We start from the raw sequence: 13663 nt of genomic DNA, 5'->3' as shown, positions 1-13663 counted from the left end.
AAAAAAAAAAAAAAAGTAGTTAGTTGCAGTTTTGGATTTTTAAAATGTAATATTTTGCTTGAGTGGCAAAATGGATATCTCAAATTATAATTCTGACTGAAGATGAGTGAATGGCAGTACGCTAAAAAAATAATGTATTGAGGAGTGAAATAGGCCTGTGGTTTAATTATGTGTTACAACAGCCTGCCATACACAGAGAACAGGTACATTCGATGCAATAATTGACATAGGTCAAGTTGTTTAGAAGACTGTTTTATGAAAATTTGACAAATGAGCGTGAACTCAATCATTCTGGGAGGCTGCGTTTAGCTCAGAATGAATGAATGAATTCCGTTTTAATCTATGTGAGCTGAACATTGAGCTTGTTAGGGGTTAACCTGCACAACTCAAATAACCCAGCATGCGCCTCACTTTCCGGGGAGACCTTTAGAAAACTAAAAAAACTACTCTAAAGAGAGGTCGGAACGACACTAACGCCGAGCATGTCTTCCTGCAGGGTGCATGAAAACGATCTCTTCGGTTTTGTGTCTTTTCTGTAACAATCATCAGTAGCTTCAAGCTCAAGCCGGCAAGCATTAGGTCTGACCCATGGACTTCAGTAAAAAGAGGACCGGACCCCGGTGAGCGCAGTAAAGGGGACATTGTTTGTGCTCTGGATCAACCTTTAAGCCTTCTGGAAGCTGCAGACAGGCCCAAACTTACATCTGCTTGTCTTTCCCCCTCTGCAGCTCCACCTTCGAGGCACCGTATCTGGGCTTGAGTGGATCGATGACGTGGTTGTTCCACCGGAACTTCACCTCCATCACCTCGCCCACGTCCACCTCAGCGTCGATCAGCAGATCATACACCCTCCCAGAAATCAGGGCACCTCTGCGGAAAATGCAGAGACAGAAGACCATCAGTTTCTTTATTTGTTTCTGTTTCAAGACTAACATTACCCTCCCCCCGAAGGCAAGAGGCGATGATTTGTTGTTCACTTGTCTGTAGTGTTGGCAGAATATCTCATGAACCGGCAGACAGGTTTGAAAGGAACAGCTAAGCAAATCACAAAAATGGCCACAACCCGGCAAAATCTTCCGATTCTGAGCTAAAATTTGGTGTGGCAGTAGCTGAGAGTTATTCCCAACACATACTTTGAGCACTAACAGCTTATGCATGATCTGCTTTTAAAACCTTTGCCTTTAACGATTGGAGTCAACTGTGTGTGTCTGTTTGTGAAATATCTCACGAGCGACGGGGCAGATTTAATTAAGAAACTCATCATTGCGTGTACATCAACAGCTGATTAACTTTTGTAATCGGCCCAATTCAAGATGTCCGCCACGGCTAATGGACCCTTGCAAATACAGAAATGGCTATAGTTCAGTCAGTTTTACAGCTGTTGATGTCAAACTTGGTTCGGTAGTAGCTGAAAGTCATCCCCAACACGATCTCTGAGCACTGGCACATCCTGTGAGATCGAGCATAAACGACTGATGGTGATGATTGTTGATTTTAGTTTAAAACTCTGGCATGAAAGGCAGTGGGAATGCTAACTTATTAAGGGTTTTTGAATCCATCTTAAAAACATGAGCGTTTTAGAACACTTTTCCAGGATTTTGTTGCACATGACAGCAAAAATGAAGGCCGCTAGAAAACGGTCTTTTGTCTCTCAGCCGCCTCACGTCTCACAGTGGATGCACCGGGCTCTGCTGTTTTCTATAAGGACAGAGGAGTCATGTTTTAAGATGGCAACTTCCAAACGTTCAATTTATGACTTAAAACCAGCAGGTCCCATAAACTCTGAGCTCTGAACCCATTCACTACTCCACTCTGGAGCATAGAGGACCATCTGCTGGCAGATATTCAGTGCGGTGTTGATTGGTTGTCATGACCAGAATTAGTAATAGATTCCCTAAAAAAAGCAGCCCTCCCTTTGCTAAACTGTGATGTTGCTACTGTAGACCAGGAGGGACATATGATACACTCACTCCTCACCGGGCCTTTAGCTGCGGAAACAGAAACAATTACTTGGAATATTATCACTTTATACCTGATATACCTAGTTCTGTTTGTACTTTTCTAAGAGGACTCCTGTCATGAAGTGCTTTGAATGGTTCACCACACATCACATCAACTCCGTCCTCCCTCCCTGAACCCCTTTCATTCTGCATCATGGGCCCACCAGACATTAGGAATCTGACTACAGACAGAAATTATTTGGATCTATTCCAGTTTTTCAAATTTTTGTTAAATATCATGATCTATAACCAGCTAGGAATGTTTGCAGTATCTATCCCCAGACAGTTTAATGCTTCTACATTAGGTTCTAACAGACTGCTAATGAAGTGACTCTGCAGCATTCAGCTGCTTGCACTTTGTGGTTTCAACCACTAGATGTCACTATATCACACACAGTAAAGTTTGTGTTTTAGTGAGACAGCAGAAGAAACACCGTGGCGCTCCAAGTGATTCTGAGACAAAACCAGACCTGTATTTGGGAGTCTGTTTTCTCAGTGCAGGCAGAAATCTCCTTGCTGTAAATGTGACCAGAAGATCTACAATCAGTCAGTCAGTGGGCCGAACCGTTCCCATTTATTTTGCTGCATCTGCAGAAAACCCCAAAGATAATGCAGCTAGAGTTTTAAACAAGATGATTTCCAAATAGCTGTTAGGAGCTTTTAGGAAAAAAGCTTGACACACAGAAGATGATTAAGTTAAGGATAAAGCATCTCTCAGGTTCTGTGTTGGATTATACATGTTTTCCTGTACCACTGTTCCATGCTGAGGTAGGCCAAGTTATTGCCCAAAAAGCTTTTTCAGGAACAGCATGTTGTTGCAAAAATACTTACTTGCCCCTGGAAAACTTAGCTATGTTTGGGTTTTTGTAGATTCAACAGTTACAGACGAATTGTGTCTGTGCATCTTGTTGTTAAAACCTTTGGCTTAATGCATAATTCTGCGGCAAAGACGTGAAAAGTTTGTGTTTGTGTTTCTCCCTCAGTGGAGAACTGCACCACTGTTACAGAATAAAGTAACTCTTCCTCAAGGGCTTTTTTACAGTCAGGTAGAGGTTTCGTCTTTCCTCTAACCCAGTGGTCTCCAAGCCTGGTACTCGAGGGCCACTATCCTGCAGGTTTGACTAATCACCCATTGATTCAAAACAATGGGTGATTAACAGGCTTCTGCAGAACATGAAGAGGTAATTTAACCACTGAATCAGGTGTGTTGGAGCAAGGAAACAAGGAAAACATGCAGGACGGTGGCCCTCGAGGACCAGGATTGGAGACCCCTGCTCTGAGCGGTGCTCTTTAACGATTTTTCTCAGTCGTGAATAGTGTGGAGAAGGAGATGAAAGTCTGTGGCTGACTGTTCAGATGTGTAATTCAGATTAGTGTCTGGTGATCCCAAAGGCTCTCGGGTCAACACAAAGAACAGATTGAAAAACACGTAGCTCCCGCTGCAACTTAACCCCGGTTAGTGAGGTTGTATGTACTGAAGCCGAAAGGTGTCTTCTGCCAGGCTCTTACATGTGCAGCTGGAACTCTTTGGTGGTGTCTTTTCTCCCAGCAAGAGCCACAAACAGCAAGCCGATATTGGGCCAGATGGGACCGTCCAGCGTCACCGTCACTTTGTAGCTATAACCTGGAAACACAGCAACACCCAGTCAGGTGTTTACTTACACTCAGCAGCATGAACTGTTAGCACGCTGCAGAACGATTTCCATGACATGATGATGAGCCAGACATTTTCAAAAGTGCTAGGTGGAGGTGAGTCCAAAGAATACTGTGGCAGGTACCTTCTTTTTTTATGCAAAACATATAGGTATGAAGTACCCAAAGCTGTACAGGAACAATTTTGTGGAAGAACAAATCCCCTGGAGCCAGTTTGTGTTTTTATATCACCCACTGTGACTGTAAAAAGACTTTTGTAAAACATAAAACAAGTTTGGGATGCTTCAAAATAAGGTGAATATAACAGAATGATAAATACAATATCTCCAGTGTGTGTTACAGTAGCTGCAAATAAAGTTTTCAAACTTTTATTCATATACTGAAGATGATTAATTAGCTCCAGCAGTGTGTTCAGGTTGTTTTGATTTATTTTTGTAGCTCAAATGAATAATCTGGTCATTTCTTTAATGTTTTGTAAAACAGTTATCAATAGCTGGTACCTCATCATCTGTGGCATCAGCATCAGAACATGAAATATGGAGAAAAGCACAGAAGACTTTGTCCAGGCTAGGCTAATGGCTGGCCATGCAAGGGCCCATTTTATATCTTTTTTCAGGCTTATAATCTCAAAAACAACATAAATTAAAAACAGTGCTACATCAGCTAACATTAAACTTCTACGTTTTTTAAGACGCTGTTTGTTTAATTTGTCAGTGTGCGCCTACTGTGTGTGCTGAGCATGGCGTACATGTGAATAAACCAATGGTGCTGAGGCTGCTGAATATATTAGTCCACCAGGAGCGGAGTATACTTTTGGACTGACTATGAACTGACAGCCTCAGCACCAAAAGCTTTTAAAAATATTTATTTTTTGTCTCTATCCTTCACAGTGAAGCTAAACCAACGAGTGGCTGCAATCGGTGTGTGTCGCACTTAGGCCTTTTCCAGGAAAGGGAGCACAGAGTACTTACGGGCGAATGGCTCCGACTTGCCGGTGTTGAGGAAGTACTTTGTATTTGAAACGCCATCAATCAAAGTGAACTTGTCAGCGGAGTGACCCATCAGAGGACACTGGCTCTCGGCACATGGGAAACACTTTCCCTGTGGAGACAAGGACACAGTGGGGTGTGAAGAGCGATTTCACCCCCCGTGACTGAATCTCGGTCCTCTCCGGTCCATGAACAGGCCATAAGAAAGTGAGAACACACCGCAAGACTGTTTCGAAACGCTGCAGTTTGCTACCTTATAAACATGAGGCAGGAAATGGTGTTAGTTTAACCACCGAGTTCCTCGGTGGGAACAGCCTCACTGTCGGCCATAGGGATAGCTGTAGGAATAACAGCAGACGGTGTTTATGAGGTGAATGACAAGGAGGCGCTGTCATCCTCAGCAGGGACATATGAGGTCATTCTTGGCACTCCTCGGGCCTCCTTTGATCGGGACATGTGTCCAAAGCAGGGATCAACTGCCATTAACGCCAACAGCTGCAGATACAAGCACTCCCCATGGAAGACATGAGGGAAGCCCATTTCCATGGCCCCATGTGCCACAACAAAAACCCAATCTCGCTGAATTAACTTCTTGAACACAAAGACATGTTTTGCCATATCGGTGTCATACAGCAGCAACAGGTGGCAGACCCAAGCGCATGCTGGGACGGTGAAGATGTAGGCCCCTTCTCAGCAGAGCCCCACTCCTGTCTGAGCCTCTCCGGTAGTCCTGGTTGACTTTTAAAACTAAGGACAAGAGACGCCTTCCTGATCCTCGGTCATCGGTGGCTTTGAGGTCATCAAAGACTCTCTGGAGCCTGTTTTTCTGGACAAACCTAGTCCCACTCTAGCATTGAACTTGACCCTCTTCAGGAATTTGAGAGCTTAATGTTTATAACAAACCATAGATGGACGTCTGTTTTACTGGTCACCTCATGTCTGGTAATACAAGGAAAGCAGTGATGGAATTGACCAGATTCGTCCAGATTTTGTAAATTTTGTGGGGGAAAAACTAAATAAATAAAAAAGTAATACTATTTGAAAGACAAACTTACAGCAGAAAAAGTGTCCTTGTCAGAACAGGGGAATCCAACAAAGCCTTGGGATTTAGCAATGCTTTCAGCGTAGTACTCATAGGCTCTGGCATGGTTGCAAGCATCAAATTTTATGGTTCCTGAAAAGAGATCAGATGATAACAGGAACATGACATGGGTAAGAGTTAATGCTTGTCAAAAAGGTCTAAGATTTAGGACTCTTGAAAGTAAAAAAAAACAACAAAAAAACAGACAGGTAATGAACCTGAGCCAAATGATAATACTAAATATTACTGAGCATTCGTAAATATCTGTAACTCTGGACAAACAATGGGTTTGATTGTATTTTTAAAAGGGCATTGAAGCACAAATCAACAGTAACTTTCCACAAGCAGCTGCAAATACTATATATTTCATAAGCAGAGATGCTAACAAAAGCTATGTTCAGTCTTTTTATGTTAGAAGACAGAAATAAAAAATAACACAGAAGAAACCACATTTCTGTGTGTTTTTCCAGTTTACATACAAGCTATAGACATGTAACATAAGTAGACACAGCAACAAAACCCAGAAATTGAAGCAGAAACAAAATGACCGCCCCCTGGTGGTTGGCTGCAGTGTAAGTTTTAAGTCCATGGACGTAAATGAACAGGTCATTTTCCTAACTAAAAACAAAGATATACCTCAGCTCAATTGTTCACGTGTTGGTTCACGTAGTTCTTACAGTGCTACTGCATGCTGAAATATTAATTTTTATGAACATTTAGCTGTAATCTGTTATTTGATGTTTAATTTAAAAAAACAACAATGACTGTGTGCAGGAGGCTGGGATTTTCAACGCACCTGCACAGACTCTGGTTCCAATAGTACACCATGGTAAGTAGATGGAAACATGTCGACCATCTATATACAGCTTTTGGTGCAAGCTTGCGTTAGTACTGCAGTACAGCTACAGGAAGTTAGAAAAGCAGCAGTTTAAAGTAAGGCACTGACTCATGGGACTGTTTATTGATTTTTGCCATGTCTCTGCCAGTAAGGAAGATAATTATTGTTGAGTATAGTATGTTCCCAAATTTTGTTCATAAAAAACCACCCAACTTGATGCTTTAATCTAAACATAATGGGTTTTACACACAATCCACAAGTCCTTTTACTTATTCTACGTTGTACTTTATTCTCATTCAGAGATCAGCTTGAGAAAAAAATTAAAAACTGCACAATATACTTAAAGGTACAGAACAGTATAATTTGGGGGTTGCGTTATGTTAAATAGATTTTGATGTTACAAAAAAAAATGGGAAGGAAAACCTCTAAAACCTCACAATGAACAACAATGGATTGTGACTACATTTAAATGAAGTGGACAAAGACATTTCTTGCACTTTTTCTGGAGACACTGTTTTAAAACCTTTCCTCTCGTGGGAAGTTTTACAAAATACTTTGAGACAGTTTTCACACAAATCAATGGATATTTACTGAGCTGCTCACAGTAATGAGGTCAGAGAGCAAACAATGCAATAATTAGTAGAATCTTGAAAGGAATCGGGAGTAAAAATCTGGGAAAAGGCAGACACTGAAAGGAGCCGCGGCTGCTTTCTGTTTTCTCTCCAACTGCACAAGGCACTCCAGGATCTCCAGCTATGCGGCCCTGCCTCCCTTTCTCCCTCTCTTATCTAGCAGATCAAAAGTGTCGCATTCAGCTGTGACAACACACCATCCCTCCTCCTGCGCAGACCCTGGCGTGGCACCAGGGCTGCCACTCGATCCAATCTACGACTTGGCGGCACATTTTTTTTTACAGGAAAGGACGCAGCTAGATCCATTTTCGAAAAATATCTGCTCAGTTTGTTTCCGGTCAGGCAATCTCGGTCTGGGGTTTCTTTACGTTTTTATTCATTTATTTTCCATTGGGACAACTCCAATATTCCACAGGCCACTCACTCCGCATTGTTAAGTCGCATGGTTGGAGAAAATAGCATGCGTGAGTCATTGTGTTATGTATGGCAACAATGATGGAGCCACATGTCGGCTTGAGAACACTTGATATATGAAGCGGTCGAAGGTCACATCATGCCCCTATATGAAGGAGTAGTTAACAGCTATAGACTAATTCAGTTAATAAAAACATAGGCTCCACTATGGCTTGAGACCAGTCAGAAACCAGATGACTAAAGGCTTCAGTTGTTACTGATGTTCAGTTTTTAGTTTTAACTAAGTGTGAATAAAGAAAAATGGACTTGATGACTTGGTAGGAATTCCGCAAGTTACCAACACATTGAACCAAAAGTTTTTAACACGATACAAAAACACACGACAGCACATACAGCAGCTAAGCCAAGCGTGAAGCACTGCGACGAAAAACAAAGTCGACTGCATCAGATTGATCATTATGGTCAATACAAGCGGTGTAATGTGACACGAGATGAGGTTGTAATGATATTACTTTTTTTTTAAAATAGGTTTGGCCACAAACTCAGCTGACTGGTTCCTCTCTTGTCTGATTTCCTTGAGCCTTTTCAGACCTTAGAAAGTACTTCAGCTGTGCAGGACCTACAAACGTCTCACTAACTACTACTAACTGTGTGGCCTTCTCACTCGTTTACACAAGGGGCTGAAAATCAGAACCTGACCAACTGTTTTATCCGCAGTTTGCTGAAAAAAATAAATCAAAATGCCATGATTTTTAGATGCCTTGTGTCAAACTATTCATATAGAAGTACGAGTTTTACTTCCCTCAATGTGTTTTTTTTTATCAGTAAGTACAAACAGAGTATACTGGGTTTATTTAAGATAAAAGGTTTTTCATTTTGTTACTTTGTTGTGCTGGTTTCAAATGAAGAAACACCAAAAATAAAACCACAAAAAGATCATTTTATCAAATAAATTCAAATCTACTCTATAGCTGTGGTGTGTGTTTGGGAGTCTGATTCATGGAAACTCTCAGGTCTGACTGAAGTGGACATTAGAGTGAAACTCCTTTGTGTGTCTTTACTATTATGAGTTTTAGAAAAGGTGCTCACGCTGATGATTACAGAAATAATCATGATCAACTCTTTCCCTTTCAACTCAAACGAATTACAGAGAAGTTCCAACAAAGTTGTCATCACCCTGTGGCAGAGACATCTTCAGTACAGTCATTTTTTTTTGTTTGTTTGTTTTGGACAACAACTCTCACAAAGGTTAAATTTGCCGAGATCTTGTGGCCCGAGCTCCTGCTACACCCCTAGGCAATATGTTTGAACAGGTGAGTAAATCTCACCCTCCCAGATGGCGTCGAGGTCAGCTGGGCGTCCTTTGTTGGCAGAGCAGCCGGGCATCAGCTCGCCTCCGTTTGGGTAAAAGTCGATGTGACCCACGTGCTCCGTCATCCCCAAACCTGACGGAAACCACACAGCTATTAAACCGCGCGCCACCTAAAACAACGCGGGACTTCGACATGTCCATGCGATTCGTAGGCACCGAGTTTGGAGTCGAAGGGGAGTCCATCTGTGTGGATGACGTCGACAAAAGCTGCATCGCTGGTGTCCAGGCGCAAAGAGGCATCAGTGCCTTGGAAATACGGTTCAGCCGGGTCCAGGCCTGTAGGCGAAGACATACAGCATACTGTAGTGAAATATCATAAAATACGAAAAATATATTACCTACAAAATGCGATTATTTAAACATGTTTTGAAATAAAGTGTGCTTATTGTTTCATTATTTGAAAGAAAGCGGGTTCATCCAGAGCGGCAGCTGTGAGCAGCGTGCCAGGTTCACCTGAGATCCTTGCCAGACCAGGGACTCTGCTCCCAGCCTCTCCTGCAGCGTGAGCTCCCAGGCTGTGTCCGATGAGGTGGAACATACCAGCAGTCTGTGCGTAGTGGCCCTGCATGACACAACACGTCAACAACAAATACACTTAGACAGTTTGCCCTTCGGACACTGCCTGTAGATGGGCTTCGGGAGGGTTAAAACATTCTAAAGGCGCTTCTGAGTTCAGATCACTTATCACTAATGTACCTCAACCCAACCCTAAAGCATAAATCAATATTTTTGTTACTTTAAATGATTACAATACAATTTATAAATCACAAAAAAAAAAAACACTGTTGGCCAAAGTGCAGCATTGTTGCAGTAAATGTTGAGGTCAGACGATAAAAAAATAGCTCAGAAGTTCTTTGAATAATGAAAAAAGTGTGATTCTGAGAATGTAATTTTTTTTTTTTTAATGGATATTGTCGGTCAACCCCAAACCTAAGTGAAGAGCTGTATTTACCATGAGGAATGTGATCATGAACGCCACCTGGGCGGCGACCACCCTGGCGTTATTGGCAGCCTGAGCGTAACGAGTCCGCACTCCTTTCTTCCACTCAACTACAATACAGTTCACATTCTGCCTCTGCACCATGACCTGCAGCCCCCAGAAAGAAGAGATAAAAGTCTTTGCATAAAGCAAAACATCAACACAGAGAGAAAAACCTAATTTTATATAAAGACAGATATTTTGTATCCTAACTGAGGAAAGTGCAAAGACTACAGGTTCTTTAATTTTATCACTGCTTCAAAGAATATTCCTAAATGTGTGCGCGCCCTCTTACCTTACACATGTTCTGTGGCCAGTCTTCATCTTGTTTGAGCAAATACCCAGGAATGACAAAGCGGGTGTTTCTTTTCCCTCCATAGTTGGACGCTTCAATGCTTTCATCAGGCTTGATCTCCTGATAAGTTCGATGAAAATCAGTAATAACCATCAGCCATAAAAATCTTCAACGACAAATAAACATGGTTCCAAGTCATTGCAGCATTTGCCAAAATGACTTTTTCAAATTGACATCTGTCTAGACAACCAAACTCTGTCTTGCGTGTTGCTTTCAGGAGGCCTTATCTATTTTGAGTCTGGAGGTATTTTTGCTTACAGGTGTATTAATGTGGGCTCCATTTCACCTCTGCAGCTGTAAACACTGGCTGTGTTGAAGTAAAAATACATCTGAGAACAAGCATGTTACAAGGAATGGCATTAGTAAGTAGAAGACATGTTTTGTGAAAGGGCTCAACTTCCAGTAAATCGGTCATGGTGCGTGGAGACGGAGACAAACCCAGAGTGCAGACTTGTCTTCTTATCATCTCTTGGCAAGGTAAAAAACGTAGCAATGTAATGCACTGAGAAACCATGGACAACAAGCAATGCAAAACAAACAATGAACCGACAGGGTGTGGGAGAAGTGACCAGGTTTTTGAACACTGAGGGTGACAAGGTAAGTGGAAACAGGTGAGTGGGGATAATGACCGACAGGTGGAGATGGGCGTGGCAAGGAAGGCAAAAGAGTGACAGGGGAGGAGTGAATACTGACAACAACACAAACAGGAAAAACCAAACTGAAACAATAACTCAAAACCACAACAAGATAATAAAGATAACAAAACTGAAAACACAAAAATCCAAATCCTCACAAAATCATGTTTATCAATATCTACCAGATGGTCAGTGTTAGGGTAAATGACACTTTGGACATATTAACTCAGTGCCAAACCTGGTCTGAGTTATGTTCACTTAATATGTCTTATCTTAATATGTCTTTTGTGTGTGTGTGTGTGTGTGTGTGTGTGTGTGTGTGTGTGCCATGAAGAAAATTTGGAAGCTAGCTGGACAGCTAAACCAGCCAATGAGAGGCATTGTCTGACATGTGACATTCACGTGTCAATCAGGAGAGTTGAGTCTCGAGGAGACAGAGGTCCAGCTGCTGATTTCTCCTTCAAACGGCCTTTGGGTCAAATTGAACCATGGGGCCTGTTTAAAAACTGAGGCACTGGGAGTTATTTTGACCCAAGAGCAGCGAGATGGTTAAGATTAGAGTGGTCATGCCTATATTTATTAGACCGAATGATTAAATAGGAATATATCCCAGAATGAACATTGTTTGTGATTAAATTTGACTGAGGCTTCATGGTGCCGAAGGAGGGTTAAGTGTCACAGTAAATACAGATGTTTCTGCTAACACCTGGAATACTTTCAAAAGAAAAGAGGAGTTTAGCCTCTATAAAGGAACCAGGAGCCATTGTTTGTGGTTCATTCAAGACAAAATGTTTGTCATGTAATATCCTGTAGACCTGTAGTTTTTCTATTCTTTTTTTTTTACAGTCCCAGTCTTAAATACTAAAACCTCTTTGGCCTTTTCCCAAAGACAGCAGTAAAAGTTTAACATTTCTGAAGAGCAATGCAGCTAATCCACGTTTTGGAGGAAGATTGTTTTACCAATTCAGTAGTTCCTAGTCACTTCAACTTGGGACATATCAAGAAAATCCCTACATGATTGTTCCTGTTGCTTTTTAAAGCAAGTCTACTGTACATTTCTTCCAACATTGCTTTAAAATAAAATGTACTCCTGTATTAGTCAAACTATACATATACATCTATTAAAAATATCAGTGGGTTGTTTTGTAATAATAGACGATAAAGGAAGCTCTAAAAAAGATCAAATTCAGGGAGACATGATGTGAGTATGTCTCACTGATTTACTTGTGTGGACAAATTGGGTGTAGTAATGGTTATTCAGTCACGGCATACGGACAACGACACCTTCTCCTTCTCACCTGGTAGTAGCGGTTCTTCGGCGTGAAGAGGAGGAAGCGGGTGCCAATCTCCTCGGGGTGCCACGGTACAGCGCCCACAGGTCTCTGCGTCGTCCCTCCCCAAGGTGGATGGTCACTGAAGCAGCCCAGCCCATCGAAGCAGATCTCAGCAGCTGGCAAGGTGGAGATTTCCCCAGGTAAACCCCCCAGTTATTCACACAGGTGCTCGTACAGTTTGACAATAATTAATAATTATAATTACTAACTCGTGATTCAACCACAAACAACTCTAAAAGAAATTTACACAAGGTCTACCTTTCTCTATGCTTTTTTCTCACTCACACAGGGTCATAGTTACCCATGAAACTGATGCCAAAGTCATAACATTGTTTCTAATACTACAGATAACTGCATACAGTAAAAGCTCCTATGAACTCTTAGTATAATTAGACACTTTAAAGAAGGCATTTTGAGCATTGCACACTGTTGTTTCTGCTTACCGTGTAATGTGCCGACAAGGAAAGTGAAAAGATTTAAACTCCATCGTAGTGCCATCTGAAGAACAACGGAAGTCCTGTATAAAAAATGATTGTTTAAAAGAAATAATATAAAGATGTGGTTGTGCTCCGTACTCACCTTGAAGCCAGAGGAGAAGTGGACGAGCTTTTAATCTGCCAGCTGACTTTATGCCCACGGAGGACTGGGGAAACACACAGGTGTTGGTAAGCTCAGGAACTGGTCACAGACCACAAACCAGATATGTGTGTGTGTGTATATGTGTGTGTTTCATATAAAGACAACTTATTGCCTTCATCTGAGGATCAGAGCTCAAACCGAGATGTGTTGATTTAATATCCTCGGAAACCATTTTGCCAGCGCTATCCACAACTAATCACTACTTAGCATGAAAGAATGATTAATTTAAGGCCTAGCATTCCTTGAAAGAATGCAGCCTTTTTATCCCATTGTTTCAAACTAAAATCATCTTTTGCTGAAAAGGAATGGTGGTATAGCTGTTTAGGTCAAATCTTGTAAAAATGACGCTAATCACCACCTCATGTCATATTGTGAGACATGTTAGCGCTCAAAAAATGTGTTAGGGATGACTCTCAGCCACTTCCACATCAAGATTTAGCTCCATATCTGTAAAAACTGACTGAGTTGTAGCCGTTTCTGTGCTGGCTGACAATTAGCTGCCATCTGGAGTAGGGTTGATTCTAAATGTTAATGAGTGTTAAATGTTTATTCATTGATTACTTTCTGAAAGTTCCACTAAATTCTCTCCATTGATTCAAGAGATATTTTGCTAACAGACAAACAGTGTTGATTCTAACGGTCAATGCCTTTTAAGGAAACATGCAGCGCAACGTGTAGAGCTCAAGGTATATAATGTGGATACAACTCAGCCACTAACACACCAAATTTTGGCACAATGTCT

General features: G+C 41.6%; 1 protein-coding gene across 3 annotated transcripts in view; it reads right to left on the bottom strand.

The window, feature by feature from the left end:
* LOC108239146 (inactive pancreatic lipase-related protein 1) overlaps positions 1-12918 on the bottom strand; it is a 13645-nt gene extending 727 nt beyond the window's left edge. The window contains exons 1-12 of one of the 3 annotated variants that reach the window (XM_025007102.2): positions 12862-12918; positions 12726-12780; positions 12247-12398; positions 10254-10373; positions 9932-10066; positions 9433-9541; positions 9136-9255; positions 8936-9052; positions 5698-5816; positions 4625-4754; positions 3510-3624; positions 703-870 (exon numbers count right to left, since the gene is read on the bottom strand). In XM_025007102.2, coding sequence (XP_024862870.1) covers positions 703-870; positions 3510-3624; positions 4625-4754; positions 5698-5816; positions 8936-9052; positions 9136-9255; positions 9433-9541; positions 9932-10066; positions 10254-10373; positions 12247-12398; positions 12726-12780 — 1340 coding nt within the window. In that variant the 5' untranslated portion in view covers positions 12862-12918. Of the gene's footprint in view, positions 1-702; positions 871-3509; positions 3625-4624; positions 4755-5697; positions 5817-8935; positions 9053-9135; positions 9256-9432; positions 9542-9931; positions 10067-10253; positions 10420-10571; positions 10643-10751; positions 10876-12246; positions 12399-12725; positions 12800-12861 lie in introns of those variants that run through there. The other 2 variants (XM_017421670.3, XM_017421671.3) reach the window with 2 other exon arrangements.
* Between the last annotated feature and the right edge of the window lie 745 nt (positions 12919-13663).

This window comes from Kryptolebias marmoratus, linkage group LG22, assembly GCF_001649575.2.
Source record: "Kryptolebias marmoratus isolate JLee-2015 linkage group LG22, ASM164957v2, whole genome shotgun sequence".
Lineage (NCBI taxonomy): Eukaryota > Metazoa > Chordata > Actinopteri > Cyprinodontiformes > Rivulidae > Kryptolebias > Kryptolebias marmoratus.
The sequence above is the reverse complement of the archived record's forward strand: the minus strand, read 5'-3'. Positions and strand labels throughout refer to the sequence as shown.